The sequence below is a fragment of the Urocitellus parryii genome, chromosome 16 (genome assembly GCF_045843805.1).
Source record: "Urocitellus parryii isolate mUroPar1 chromosome 16, mUroPar1.hap1, whole genome shotgun sequence".
Taxonomy (NCBI): domain Eukaryota; kingdom Metazoa; phylum Chordata; class Mammalia; order Rodentia; family Sciuridae; genus Urocitellus; species Urocitellus parryii.
The window spans coordinates 18,385,950-18,400,743 of NC_135546.1; the positions used below are offsets into that span (position 1 = coordinate 18,385,950).

At 63.5% G+C, this 14,794-nt stretch overlaps 1 protein-coding gene across 2 annotated transcripts in view; it reads left to right on the top strand.

Annotated features, from left to right (window-relative positions):
* The window catches only part of Fbln2 (fibulin 2), a 35,790-nt gene extending 24,134 nt beyond the window's left edge, over positions 1-11,656 (top strand). For both annotated transcript variants that reach the window (XM_077793541.1, XM_077793542.1), the window contains 9 exons: positions 2,112-2,246; positions 3,954-4,091; positions 5,479-5,622; positions 5,747-5,875; positions 6,033-6,158; positions 6,900-7,016; positions 7,390-7,518; positions 9,811-9,934; positions 10,925-11,656. In XM_077793541.1, coding sequence (XP_077649667.1) covers positions 2,112-2,246; positions 3,954-4,091; positions 5,479-5,622; positions 5,747-5,875; positions 6,033-6,158; positions 6,900-7,016; positions 7,390-7,518; positions 9,811-9,934; positions 10,925-11,282 — 1,400 coding nt within the window. In that variant the 3' untranslated portion in view covers positions 11,283-11,656. The remainder of the gene's footprint in view (positions 1-2,111; positions 2,247-3,953; positions 4,092-5,478; positions 5,623-5,746; positions 5,876-6,032; positions 6,159-6,899; positions 7,017-7,389; positions 7,519-9,810; positions 9,935-10,924) is intronic.
* Positions 11,657-14,794: the final 3,138 nt, after the last annotated feature.

Sequence of the window (14,794 nt, forward strand, 5' to 3'; positions counted from 1 at the left end):
TGGGCAGACAGGCCCCGGGGTGCTGGCTGAGCGACTTTCACAGACATGTTTGCCCCCCGGCCTCCAGCCACGGGCAGAACATGGGGCCCTCTCAAACCTGCTTGCCGGCGGCTGACCTCTCCTCCTGTGCGGGTCGGGGCTGTGTGTGCGTCTGGGGAGGCAGATCCCCCCGGGGCCGGTGGACGTCCTTCCCAGGACGCCCTCTTCCTGCCTGCCCCAGTGTGCGGGCTTCCAGGTGGCCTAGGAAAGAAGATCTTGTGCTCTTAGGGGTCCCCAGGCAGCCGGGAAATGGGTTTAGGAGATGAAATGCCAACAGTCTGTGCACTGAGCAAGGTTCACGAGCACACCTCTGGCTGCCCGCCTGCTTCCTGCACCGCACACGTCCTGTCTGACCGTCTGATCGTTCTTCATCACATACAGGCTTCCCCGCACTCTGTCCGTTACGTGCACGTCTGTGACCGCCTCCTGGGGCCCCTGTGGCTCTTTGTTTTTCGGCAGGTGGGAGGGGAGGCTCGCGTGGGAACCTGAGGTCTCACATCCAGGCTGCTGGGGTTCAAGTCCTGCTTTTGCACTTTACTCCTAAGACCTTATACAAAATTGCTCCACCTCCTGGATCCCTCATCTGAGAGTGAGATAAGCCCCTGCCTCAGAACTGTGAGGTAGGCCAGGTGCTGTGTGCACGCCTTTCCTCCCAACAGTTGGGGAGGCTGAGGCAGGAGGATCCCAAGTTGGAGGCCAGCCTCAGCAATAAGCAAGGCCCTCAGCAACTCGGCGAGACCCTGTCTCTAAATAAAACATAAAAGGGCCTGGAGATGGGGCTCTGGGGTTAAGCACCCCTGGGGTCAATCCCTGGAACCAAAACCCCCCTGTGAGTGAGTTCAGGTAAGAAGTGGGCCAGAGCTTTAGTGTCGTCATTTTTCTTCAAATACATTACTCAGAGGCCACCAGCAGAGGTAGTGAGCGCCCCAGCACTAGAGGCATGTGAGCCTAAGTGGGACTGTGTTGGGTGTCACCTCTGCCAGGGACTCCCCTGTGCCCTGCCCTGGGAGGACTGTCTGGTCCCCTGGGGCGGGTGCCCTAGATGAGCTGGGCTGCAGCAAGTTGGGAGGTGGAAGAGCGCCCCCTGCTGCCGGCACTGAACAGCGGGGCCTTGCAGCCCGGGCCAGGCTGGCTGGATCCCAGTTCAGCTGCTGCTGCTGCAGTCCAGCCACCTTGGGTCTCCTGTGATTGGGGGGTCTCTCCCCTAGTCCTCCTCAGTGTCCCCAGCTCCTTCCTGGACCCGCGGCCACCGGGCTCCCAGGCTCCCCTGCAGACCGCTTCTCCAGCTGCCCCTGCGGGATGGCTACCGGCCGCGCAGCTTTTTCGTCCATCTTGTCTGGTCAATGCATCTCATTCGTTCTGCCTCCGGCTTTTCTAGAATCTTCCAACTCCTCCTCCCACCTCCATGGGTGGTGCTCCCAGCCACCTCCGTCTCCCGCCTGGCTTCTCTTCAGCCCTAGTCTGTTCTCCTCTGCAGCAGGACACCCTCCCCGCTCTGTGGGGAACCCTCCGTGGCTCCCACCTGCCCTCCATCCTCACCTGCTCAGTCGTCCTTCTCTCCCCTGCAGCCACAACTCTGCCAGGGTCCTGACCGGTCCCGGCCCTCACAGCTATCCCCTCTGGCCTGGACCATCCGTTTGGCTGTCTCTGTCACCCCTCCCAGGTTCTTGTCTACATGTCCCCTTCACTTCCTGCTGCACCAACCCCCCCCTCGTGTCGTCCTCCCTTTTCTCCATAACGCTGGTGACCACCCTCCTTGTCGTGAGCATTGATGTATCTGAGCGTCTGCTCCGCGACGGTAGCCGTGTCTGTTCGTCTTGGTCGCTGACCTGTCCCTCTTGCCAAGAAGCGTGCTTGACACGTAGCTGGTTCCTAGTAAATCTTTGTTGAATGAAGGGAGTTTTGGATAAGGGGACATCAGCACGTGCTCCTCTCTGGATGATGAGTACCTCCAAGGGCAGAGCCTGGCGCCCCTTGCCTCCTGGTGGCCTGAGGTCCCCTGATTGTGCTGGGCCTCTGGATCCAGAGTGCCCTGCAGGTCCTGACGGCCACCTCGCGCACTCTCCCCGCAGACATCAACGAGTGTGTGACGGACCTTCATACGTGCAGCCGGGGCGAGCACTGCGTGAACACCCTGGGCTCCTTCCGCTGCTACAAGGCGCTCACCTGCGAGCCCGGCTACGCCCTCAAGGACGGCGAGTGCACAGGTGAGAAGGGGCGGAGGCCGGCCTGCCTTGGGTACCCCCCCATCCCGCCCACCTTTGACACTCCCCTCCCCAAGGCTGACCACGCCTCTCCCAGCACCAACTCCGCCCTCCGCCTGCTTGGCTCCTCCCTGGCCACGCCCTTATCAGCTCCACCTGCAACCCTAGCCATGCCCTTGACCAGACCCTCCTCCTCCAGCCACGCCCCTGGCCAGCCCACCCGCTCCAGCCACACCCCTGGCCAGCCCCACCTGCTCCGGCCATGCCCCTGACCAGCCCCACCCACTCCAGCCATGCCCCTGACCACCCCACCCACAGCCCCAGCCACGCCCCTGACCAGCCCCACCCACAGCCCCAGCCACGCCCCTGACCAGCCCCACCCACAGCCTCGGCCACGCCCACGACCAGCCCCAGCCACGCCCCTGGCCAGCCCCACCCACAGCCTCAGCCACGCCCCTGCCCAGCCCCACCCACAGCCCCAGCCACGCCCCTGACCAGCCCCACCCACAGCCTCGGCCACGCCCATGACCAGCCCCAGCCACGCCCCTGGCCAGCCCCACCCACAGCCTCAGCCACGCCCCTGGCCAGCCCCACCCACAGCCTCAGCCACGCCCCTGACCAGCCCCAGCCCAGCTCCTTAGCCACACCCCCTCCAGCCACGCCCCTGGGCGGCCACGCCCTGCTCTGATCTGAGCCGGACTGTCCCTTCTTGTAAGCGTCCAGCTCTTATGTCTGTTTCCTCTCCAAGGAAAGACCTCACCGTCAGTGTTGCGCGCAGAGGGTGGGGTCTGAGGACGGATGCCGGGAGGCCACCTCGTGGTGGCACATGTGGGTCCCTTTGGTATTTTGGGTAGCGCCCCCTGGAGGCCACTTCTGTCCCTTTTACTGTAAAACTGGAGCCTTCTAAGAGGAGGCGGCATTTCTCAACTGTCATTTCCCGAGCCGCAGCTGGGTGCCAAGGGTGGGGGTGAGGTGCAGCGTCCTTCCTCTGGCTGCGGGGGAGGGGACACGGGAACTAGGCGGAGGTGGAGAGAGCAGCGTGGCTGTGGGCTGGGTGCTCCTGGGGTGGCGTGGCCCGAGGAGGCCCCCAGTGCGGGCGATGTCATCCTCGGGCCTGATAAAAGGAGGGTAGGAAGGGTGTTTCAGGCCGGGGGCACCGTGGAGACAGGGAGGGTGGGATGGTGGCGTGTCCGAGAACAAAGACAGGCTCAGGGGTTGGGGCTTCTGTGTTACCAGTGCCACCTCTGTGTGCTCAGTGCACGCGCCTGTCATCCCAGCAGCTCGGGAGGCTGAGGCCGGAGGATTGAAAGCGGAGGCCAGCCTCAGCAACTTGGCAAGGCCCTAAGTGACTCAGTGCGACCCTGTCTCTAAATAAAAAGTAGAAAGGGCTGGGGACGGGGCTCAGTGGTCAAGCACCTCGGGTTCAATCTCCGGTACCAAAAGTCGAAAAGCATCCACGCAGGACCTCATCTAAGAGGTGTAAGCTGTTGTCACCATGTGCTTACGACAGGACCTGGAACCCCGGGGCAGCTCGGTAAATGAGCTCATGCCATCGCACTCTGGGGACACGGGCCACGCTAGTGACAGGGCTCTGTCAGCTTCCTGCAGCGACCTTTGAGCCATCTGGCATCCTGAGGGCAGAGCTGGGTGGGCTGGGTGCTGGGCATGCGGGGCAGGGGCTGCCCTTCACCCCCGGCCTCTGTGTGCCAGACGTGGACGAGTGTGCGACGGGCACCCACAACTGCCAGGCGGGCTTCTCGTGCCAGAACACCAGGGGCTCCTTCTACTGCCAGGTGCGGCAGCGCTGCATGGAGGGCTTCCTGCAGGACCCCGAGGGCAACTGCGTGGGTGAGTGGGCACGGCTCAGTGGGGTCCCCTCCTTGGGCTCCTCGGGAGGTGGCATCCATCTCCAAGCGCTGTATTTCGGGCACTGGAGATTGAACTAGGGACACTCGACCCTGAGCCCCGTCCCCAGCCCTTTTTATGTTTTATTTAGAGACAGGGTCTCCCTGAGTTGCTTAGGGCCTAAGTTGCTGAGGCTGGCCTCCACCTTGCGATCCTCCTGCCTCAGCCTCCTAAGCCCCTGGGATCACAGGTGGGCCTCACTGCACCTGTCTGCTCCCAGCCCTTTTGAGACCAGGTGGACCTGGCTTGCGGCTCTGTCACAGCCTCTGTCTCCACCTGCGATGGGCGTGCCCAGTGGCCAGCCCCAGGAGATGCTTGCAAAATTCTACCTGCCCTCCCCACCTGAGTCGTCTCACCTTGGCAGTTACTTGTCCTGTGGCCTCGGTTTCCCCATTAGTGGGGTTGGACTGGAAGAATGCATATCAAGTACTTTTTAACCTGGCCGGTGACATCTGATACGGTGACCTGGTACAGACACACGCAGAGGGAAACAGAACACCGGTTTCACAGCACAGCCCCACGGAAAACTTGGGTCCTGGCATAGTGGTACACTAATCCGGCAGCTCAGGAGGCTGACATAGGAGGCTCGCAAGTTGGAGGCCAGCCTCAGCAACTCAGCCAGACCTGTGTGTAAATAAAATCCAAGATGGGGATGGGGGTGTGGCTCAGTGGTTGAGGGCCCCGGGTTCAGTCCCCAGCACCCAAACAAGTGCTAGTGAGACCTTCTAGAATAATCCCAAGGATTGAGAGCTACAGTTTGATGGATGCTGGGCCAGTTGTTGTCCCCAAGAGGTTCTGAAGGCCCACACTGCCCCCACCCATCATCGTCCCCTTCCAAGAAGCCGCTGGTCAGCCACAGAGCCAGAAGGTCCCAGCTCCCCAGAAGCTGTGGGCCTGCTCCCTTGGAGGTAGAAGCTCAGCTTCTTGTAGGAGGGACACTCAAGGCCACATTCAGTCTTGGGAATGAGCTGTGCAGAGGGACAGGGGAAGGACAGGTGCTGTGCAGAAGTCTGGTCTCCCTAGACTGGTCCTGAAGGTTGTCCCGTGGAGATGACATCAGGAAGTACACAGTTCAGCTAGAGAAATATTAGAGGTCCGCGTAGGCCGGGAAACAGGCAGCGTGTGCAAAGGCCCTGTGGTGGGGCTGTGCCTGCATGCTGTAGCTTTGTAGAGGACTGGGGCTGGGAGAAGGGGGGACAGGCCAGGCCCATGGGCCCCAAAGCCCTCTCCTCCCCTGCCTTGGAGTCTGGGACCGGCCACTTCCCAGTGCAGCCCTGGGCTCCGGGGAAGGCCCCTGCCAGGCCCCGTGTCACCCACCTCCCTTCCGCAGACATCAACGAGTGCACGTCGCTGCCCGAGCCCTGCCGCTCGGGCTTCAGCTGCGTCAACACCGTGGGCTCCTACACGTGCCAGAGGAACCCGCTGGTCTGCCGGCGCGGCTACCACGCCAACCAGGACGGGACGGCCTGTGTGGGTAAGCCGCCAGCCTCCCTGCCTCCTGGCCTCCGGGCCTCCGCCTGACCAGGGTTCCCGGCCACAGGAGGCCGGCAGAGGGAGCGGGACTCAGCTGCTGCCCCCCCCCCCACTGTCCTCCCCAGACGTGGACGAGTGTGAGACCGGGCTGCACCACTGCGGGGACACACAGGTGTGCCACAACCTCCCCGGGTCCCACCGCTGTGACTGCAAGCCAGGCTTCCAGAGGGACGCCTTCGGCCGCTCCTGCGTCGGTAGGTGGGGCGCGCCCTCTGGGGTCCCTCGGGGTCCTCGCAGCCAGGGTGGTGCCCGCCGCCCCTCCTGGAGGCCAGCCTTCCCCTGCCCCTTTTTTCCCCGGGGGGGACCCGGGTGTGGGGTGGCCTCCCACGCCCGCTGCCGCTGTCCCCGCAGACGTGAACGAGTGCTGGGCGTCCCCGGGCCGCCTGTGCCAGCACACGTGCGAGAACACGCTGGGCTCCTACCGCTGCGCATGCGCCTCGGGCTTCCTGCTGGCCGCCGACGGCAGGCACTGCGAAGGTACCCACCCGCCTGCCTGGCCCTGGTGGCCCTTTCCCTGGCTCCCCAGAAGCCCCAGGTGCCCGTGTTTGTGGGGTCGGTTTGAACGGCCCTGGGTGGACTTCGACTCTTTTGTTTTTTTTTGTATCGGGTCACATCCAGGGGTGCCTGACCCCTGAGCCCCGTCCCCAGCCCTTTTTATATATTATTTAGAGACAGGGTCTCCCTGAGTTGCTTAGGGCCTCGCTGAATGGCTGAGGCTGGCCTCCACCTTGCGATCCTCCTGCCTCAGCCTCCCAGCCCCGGGGATCACACACACGCACCATTGCGCCCGGCTCCCTGGCTCCTTTTGACACAGTGACTGTTGGACTTGCTTGTCACTTTGCCCCTGTGCTGTTCTGTGTGTGCGTGTGACCTCCTTCACTTAGGGACTTGTCTGTCTGGCTCATGGGTATGTCCCCAGGTGCGCCCCTTAGCACGGACCTGGCGGCCCTTATGGAGGCCTGTGTCAGCACCCGGGTGGCCACACCCCCAGAGCCGCGTGGGGACAGCACCAGGCCCCCAAGCACTGGCCTGACCTGTGACTACCCCGCTGGGGACAGCCCCACTCCTGCCCTGCCCCTGGCCCCTGCCTGGCTCCCCATCCTCCTCCTGGCCTCTGGCTCTCCACTGGCCCCCAAAACGTGAGAACTGACCGTTTCTAAAGGCGAGGCTCCTGGCGAGCTGACCCCGGCCTCGCGGCCCGCCCCTGCCGCCCTGCAGATGTGAACGAGTGCGAGGCGGGGCGCTGCAGCCAGGAGTGTGCCAACATCTACGGCTCCTACCAGTGCTACTGCCGCCAGGGCTACCAGCTGGCCGAGGACGGGCACACCTGCACAGGTGGGCCTCCCCCGCCCGTGGGCCTCCACCACCCCGTGGGCCTCCCTCCCCGGCCTCCGGGCTCTCAAAGCACTGCTCCAGGGCCGGGCGCCCAGGGCCTGCAGGGGTCTGTCGGGAGGTGCATGTTCCAGCCCCAGCCCTTCAGTCGCCTGCCGTGGTGTCTTGGGGAACTGCTGGGCCACTCTGACCTCAGGCTCCTCCTCTGTAACCGGGAGACGCCCCCCGGCCTCTCTGGTGAAGGATGGAGTCAGATCTGGAACGGAGGCTGCGGGGGCCCTTGCTCTGCGGCCCTGGCCGACTTTCTCCTGTCGCTGTCAGCGGCTGGGACCTGGGGGTGGGCTGGGGTCACCTGGGCCCACCTTCTCCCTGGCAGACATTGACGAGTGCGCTCAGGGCGCGGGCATCCTCTGCACCTTCCGCTGTCTCAACGTGCCCGGGAGCTACCAGTGCGCGTGCCCAGACCAGGGCTACACCATGATGGCCAACGGGAGGACCTGCAAGGGTGAGCTTGGCCCTGCCCTGCGGGGCTCAGGGGCTCCAGGCCACACAGGAAGGCTCAGCGCACGAGCAGAGAAAGGCCCGCGCCACCAGGGTCGTGTTAACCGAGGCCTAGGCTTAGGAGGAGGGAGGCAGGGTCTTGGGGTGCTCGATCCAGTTCAGAATCTCCCAGGCCTGGACCCCGACCTGGAAATGGAACAGGGATCCCGTGGGCTGTGTGTTTTTTCTTTTTAATACCAGGGATTAAAACTCAGGGCCCTCAACCCCTGAGCCACACGGTCTCCCTGAGCTGCTTAGGGCCTCCCTTAGGGCGGAGGCTGGCCTCCAACTTTCGATCCTCCTGACTCAGCCTCCCGAGCTGCTGGGATGACAGGCGTGGGCCACAGCACCCATGACCTTGCCCATTTTTGAGAGTAAAAACAAAGAACAGAAAGAATTGGAAGACACTTGGGTTTAGCCATCTTGGAGGAGACGCTCCGTGAAGGTGAGGCCGGGTCTCCCTTGCTCACCCCACTAGAGCAATGCCCAGCACACAGTAGGTGCTCAGCGAACATGTGACCGACAGCCGGATTGACAGACAGCTGGAGTCCGTGTACTTGGATACATTAGATTTCCTTCCATCTTTCCTCGTGCAAACACACACACACACACACACACACACACACACTTGGCCTTTTTATCTGCAGGTTCTTCGTCCTCAGATTCAACCAAATGTGGGTTAAACATATGAAAATGCGCCCGGCACAGGCACAGGGGTGCACGCCTGGAATCCCATCTGATCGGGAGGCCAAGGCAGGAGGATCGCAAGTTGGAGGCCAACCTCAGCAACTCAGCGAGACCCTGTCTCGAAATACAGCATAAACAGGGCTGGGGACGGGGCTCAGGGGTTAAACGTCTCTGGGTTCAATCCCCAGGACCAGTGTGGGAGGCCCAGGGCAGAGGCCAAGGAGCGGAGGAGGATCTGGCTTCCTGTGGTGACCTTGGCTGCCCAGCCTTAGCCACCCCTACCCTGGCCTCGGGCCATGCTCCTCGCACTTGCCCGCGGCAGCCGTGGGGTGGACAGACGCCCCGTTCCCTGCAGGAGCCCTGCTGGCCAGCAGCCCGGGACAGAGTGGCCAGAGCTGGGGGTTGAGGCTCGTCCTTGCCCCCGTGGCCTGGGCGGTCTGCGGGTTCCCAGGACACTGGTCCCTGCCTCCTGGGCTGCCCTGGGTGTCACGGGAAGGTCAGGGTGGACTCTGCAGGGAGGTCGCAGTCATCGTCACCACCTTGTCACCACTGCCGGGAGGGACCAGTGTTGTTCCTGGCACCTGAGGGCACTTGGGTTCCTTGTGTTTGTCCAGGGGCTGACCAGGGGGCTCCCCCAGGCCCCGCCCGGCCCTCTCTGCCTTACTTAGAGGCAGGGCCTCGCCCAGCCGCTCCGGCCTCACCAAGTGGCTGAGGCTGGCTTTGAACTCACGGTCCTCCGGCCTCGGCCTCCTGAGCTGCTGGGCTGACCGGCTGCCCCACTGCCCGGTGGAGCCTGGATTGGACACCCACATGGCCCAGCCCCACTACTGACGCCGCCGAGTGACAGCAGGGACGGTGTCCCCTGGGTCTGAGCTGCCCACGCCCCGGGAGGCCAGGTCTGCTGGCAGAGCTGGGGGTGGACTGAGCCAGGGCAAGCTCTCGGGAAGTCACTGTGGAGCGCTCCAGGGGTCATCTGGGGACAGCCCCTGGGGCCTCCCAGGACTGTCCTTTCTGCACCAAGTGGCTGGGTGCCTGGGTCCGTCCATCCGTCTGTCTGTCTCACACACGCTGCTCTGAGCCTTTTCTGGGTCGGCATGTCTGTGGGTCTGTCTGGGCCTGTGAGCTGCAGAGCCCTGAGTGGCCCTCCCCACGCCCCTGTGGGTGCCGCAGAGCCCACGCGTGCGAGGAGGGGAGGGCGGAGGCGGGACAGCCACACAGCAGCCTTGGTGTGTGTCAGAGGGTGACAGATGGTGACAGTGGTTCAGGGACAAGCACGGGGTCGGGGCAGGGGGGACGGCATTGAGTAGCCTGGTGGGCCATCCTGCAGGAGGGACGTGGCACCCAAGGCCTGGGCGTGAGTGGGAGCCAGTGAGGGAAGATGCGGGGAAGCTGTCGTGACCACTGCAACGGCACGTGCAAAGGCCCGGGGGTCAGGTCAGGCCACTGGCTGTCCAGGTGTCCTGCAGGACCGTGGCCCCTGTGCAGGGTAGGGCGCAGAGGTGGCCAGACTCCGTGGTCGGTCTCAGGCTGGGTCTTGGGAGCCCCCTCACCGCCCCTCCTGTCCCCACAGACCTGGACGAATGTGCCCTGGGCACCCACAACTGCTCCGCGGCCGAGACCTGTTTCAACATCCAGGGCGGCTTCCGCTGCCTGCGCTTCACGTGTCCCCCCAACTACGTCCAAGTCTCCGAAATGTGAGTGCCCCCGAGTCTTGGCCTTGCGCCCCCGGCCCTGCGCTGATCCCTCGTTACCTGGCCAAGGGACAGGCCCTGCCGCGGTCACCTCCTGCCCATGGCCCCGACGCCGTGTCGGGTGCAAATGAAACGGCGCCCAGAGCGAGCAGCAGGGGACCAGAGAAGTCCACGCCCCCTGCCTCTGGCCCTGTGTCCCTCTCTCTCTGTCTCTGTGTCTCTCTGTCCCTCTGTCTCTTTCTCTGTCTCTCTGTCCCACTCTGTCTTTCTCTCTCTGTCTCTGTCCCTGTCCCCAACACATGGTCGGCAGCCTGAGTGACAAAGGTCCCCAATGCTCCACACCCCGGGTGACAAAGGTCCACGGTCCCATTCTGTCTCTGGGGGCCGGAGCGGTGGCTGTGGCCCAGGCTCAGGGTCTCCTGGGGCTGCCGGGACTCCCTGGGGGCCGCACCGTCCCAGGGCTGGACGCGGCTCGGGTGGCTCTGGGTGGGAGGCCTGTCCAGGAGGCTGCATGGCCCTGGACATGCCCGATGCAGGCCATGAGGAGCGCAAGCCGCTGTCCTCTGGGAAGTGACAGCACATGACCTGTGCCCCTGGCCACACAGCCTTGCATTGCCAGAGCAGGGTGGGGAGAAGGCCAAGCAGGACACGGCTGGCAGCAGGGGTCACTAGGTGCCATGGGAAGAGGGAGCAAGTGGGAAGCAGAGGGACGAGAACAGGAGCCAGCTGGGCGGTGGCCTGGCTGCCATCCTAGCAGCTGGGGAGGCTGAGGCAGGAGGATGGCAAGTTGGAGGCCAGCCTCAGCAACTTGGGCCCTGACCAGCTCCGTGAGAGCCTGTCTCTCAATGAAAAGCAAACAGGGCTCGGGGGGCGAGAGCCGGGGTTCCCTCCTGCTGCAAAAACAGAGCACCCCGCGAACGCGCCCGGCTGCCTGCCCTGTGTCCCCCTGCGTCCTCGCTGACGCAGGCGCCGATGACCCGTCCCCACCCGCAGGAGGTGTGAGCGCGCGCACTGCCCCGACCCCGCCGAGTGCCAGGCGTCCCCCGCGCGCATCACGCACCACCAGCTCAGCCTGCAGACCGGGCTCCTGGTGCCCGCGCACATCTTCCGCATCGGGCCCGCGCCGGCCTTCGCGGGGGACACCATCTCGCTGGCCATCACCCGGGGCAACGAGGAGGGCTACTTCGTCACGCGCCGTCTCAACGCCTACACGGGGGTGGTGACCCTGCAGCGCCCGGTGCTGGAGCCGCGCGACTTCGCCCTGGACGTGGAGATGAAGCTGTGGCGCCAGGGCTCGGTGACCACCTTCCTGGTCAAGATGCACATCTTCTTCACCACCCTGGGCCCCTGAGCCCTGCTGCCTGCGCCACCTGCCACCCCAGAGTCCGCGGACTCAGTCTCCCCAGGTCCTGGCCTCTCCTGCGCCCGCCCAGCCCGGGAGGGAGGGAGCCGCAGGGTGCAAGGTCAAGGTCACTGTGGTGCTGGAGGGCAAGGCCCCTATGCTGGACCCTGACTGATGCACACACCCCAAAGACAGTGACCACCTTGGGGCTTCAGGACTCCACTGGAGGGCCTGGCCCCAGAGCTGACATTCCATTTCCTGTTCCACTGTGATGAGTTCTGTCCTTTTTTTTAAAAAAAAAAAAATCATTTTTAAAGTTTGTTTAATTATAAAACTAGCCACGTTGTGAGGAACTGAGTAGCACGAAAGGATCATAAAGTTCGGAGTGACATGCCCCTTGGTCCCTTCTTTTCTGTTGAACTTGACAGTGGGCTCTGGACGTCACTCCTTCCCCCAGCTGGCCCAAGCTGTTGGGTAGTGGATCGGGTTCTTTTTTGGGGGGTGGCGGCTCCCAGGGTTTAAACGCAGGGAGGTTAACCCCTGAGCCCCGTCCCCAGCCCTTTTTAGTTTTTCTTTAGAGACAGGGTCTCCCTGAGTTTATCAGGGCCTTGCTAAGTGGCTGAGGCTGGCCTCCACCTTGCGATCCTCCTGCCTCAGCCTCCCGAGCCCCTGGGATGACTGGCGTACACCACTGCCCTTGGAAAGGGTTTCAGCCAGGATGTGACACTGAGAAATCTTACAGAAACTTTGGCCTCCCAGGTAAAGCTGTTCTCTGCAGAGGTTTTGCCCCCGTAGCCCCGAAGACCTCAGAGCTGCACCCGTTGCAAGAGGCATGCAGCTGCTCCCAGAGGTCCTCAGCTCGGGGTGGGGTCCTGGAAGTTCCCTCCCGTCCCGTTTCAGGATTTGAGCGACAGCCCCCTCTGCGGCTGCGTGGCTCCTTCCCGCAGCCCCGAGTTTGGGCATATCTGCGGGGCAATGGCGCGCCCTCGTGGCCACAGCGCCAGCCTGGCCGCTCTGCCGGGGCTCAGGGAGGGGTGGACAGGCAGGTGGCTACAGTAGCTCTCACTCCTAATGCCATCGTACCTGTCTCAACCTGTAGAGAGCACCCCACCAGGAGTGAACCCCAGAGTGACGGATGGCCTGTGGGTGGCCATGTGTGGTGTAGGCTCATCACTTGCAAAAGATGCGTCAGCCTGGGTGGGATGTTGGCGGGGAGAGGGGGACGGTGGCCATCCATTCATGGAGCAGAGGGTACAGGGGAGCTTCTTCTGTACCTTCCACGCAGTTTTGCTGTGCATCTAAAGTAGCTCCAAAAATGTTTATTAAAAAAACACCGGGCGCAGTGGCGCGCGCCTGTCAATCATCCCAGCAAATTGGGAGGCTGAGGCAGGAGGATCGCGAATTCAAAGCCAGCCTCCCCAACGCAGCGAGACTCTGTGTGTCTAAATAAAAATATATGCATATAAAAGGCGGGGGGCTCCACGGCCGAGCGCCCCTGCCCTGGACAGTCACTGCAACCAAGAGGAACTCGTGGGGGGCTCTGGAACCTTGGGGTGCTGCGCCACGGCGTGCGTCCTGGGCTTTCTGGAAAAGCCCTTTGGTGGCCCTGATGAAGCAGCAGGGCGGGTCGGGTGCGGTTCCAGGGTGCAGAGTGGGGCGATCCGTGCAGAGTCCCAGCAGCCGAGGACCCTGGGCGCCCACCCGGCTGGAGGCGCCACCCCAGGTCCCAGCCACGGCCAGTGCGCAGCGACCCCTGGCGGCGGCGCGCGGGATCGCTAGGGACCGCGCAGGCGCAGAGCGGCAGGGAGGCTGCCCGGGCCGGGCGGGGCTGGAGTGGGGTCGCGCTTGGGAAGGGACATCGGGCGACATCTGCTGTGCCGTGTCATGTGTCGTATTGGGAACCACTCTTAGCAGTTCGCCGGCCACCATCGGCATCGACTGGAGCTCGGGAAGGTGCAGGCGACCAGGCGGTCCCAGGGGCCTGGGGGGGGGCACACGTCGCACTGTCCAGATGGGTCTGCTGAGCACAGGACGTGTGGATCTAGACACCCGGGTGACAAATAGGCGCCACTCGGAGTCAGGCTGGAGCAGCAGGGAGACGGGCTTGTCCAAGCCCCAGGTAGGGGCTGCCGCTCCCTGGGCAAGGGGACGTGGGGACAGGAGCGTGGGGACACCTAGCAGGTGCGCCGGCCCTGAGATTCTGTGTCCAGCCTAGTCCTTCTGGCCCTGGGGGGACACCTTGCCCAGGGCCCCTGGGGATGGCCAGGCGTCGGGGACCCTCTGCTTGCCTCCTGGGAGGTGACTGTGCTCAGCCGATGGCGTGGCCTTCTTGCCTGCCTTCCTGACCAGCCCATTTTACAGATGCGGAAACGGAGGCCCAGAGAGGTTGATTGTTCTGCCCAGGGCAGCTCAGCTTCCTTATCTGCCAGGTTAGCAGGTGACAGGGGTGTCTGCAGCCGGGCTGGCAGGGGAAGCCCCCCGCTGTGACCTGTCCCCTGGCACATTTTTCCTGAGGTCCCTGGCACACCCCTGCTGACCCTGCCCTGTCCAGCTCCGGCCGCCCTCAGGGGGTTGGCAGCTCCCTGCTGCGGTCCCCTGAGGGCCACCCTTCTGGGCAGTGAGTGAGGATGGATGCCCCCTCTGGGTCCCCAGTGCCCAGCACACAATGGCATGAGGGACAGCTGGTCTCTCCAGGGTTCCTGCAGGAAGCCCAGGCGCGGTCAGTTGGGGCTGGGTGGCCGTGGTGGCCGCCGCTGGGTGAGGGGTCCTTCTGGGGACCCCCATCTCACCAGCACCTGTGCCATCTGCTGCAGACCCCCAGGGGCTCCTTGAGGGTGCTTTGCTGTCCCTTGGACACAGACACCTGAGTGTTCCCGCTGGGCTCAGCCTTCTGTGTCTCACTGTCGTTTGTCCCTAAAGGTCACAGCAGGGTAGGGCGCATCCTTTCTCCTGGGCATTTATCAGGTCAGAAGCTCAGCGGGGGGGGGGGGGAAGCATTTCTGAGCTTGTCACCGGGGTCACCAGCTGCTCAGGTGGAGACCTTTGGAAGCCTGATGCCCCTCTGTCACCCCCATATCCAGATCCTGCAGGATTTAGATGGGGTCCCAGAACATTCCAGAACCCCGGCTTCTTCCCTCCGTCTCCTTCCCGACACTCTACGGCTCCAGAGCCTCATCACTTTCCTGCTCCTCTTGTTCCTGTCCCTGTCACCTCCAACTGGCCACCGTATTCACAAAGACCCCTCTCCCCTTACCTTTTGAAGCTTTCGTTTTGGGGGGGGGGTACAAGGGACTGAACCAGGGGGCCCTCGACCCCTGAACCCCGTCCTTAGCCCTATTTTGCGTTTTATTGAGAGACAGGGTCTCCCTGAGTTGCTCAGGGTCTCACTTTGGCTGAGGCTGGCCTCCAACTGGCGATCCTCCAGCCTCAGCCTCCCAAGCTGCTGGTAGGACAGGCGTGGGTCACTGAGCCCGGGTCCTTTCTGTGGCTTTTGTAAGAGCAGATTTACCTGCTGGGAATAT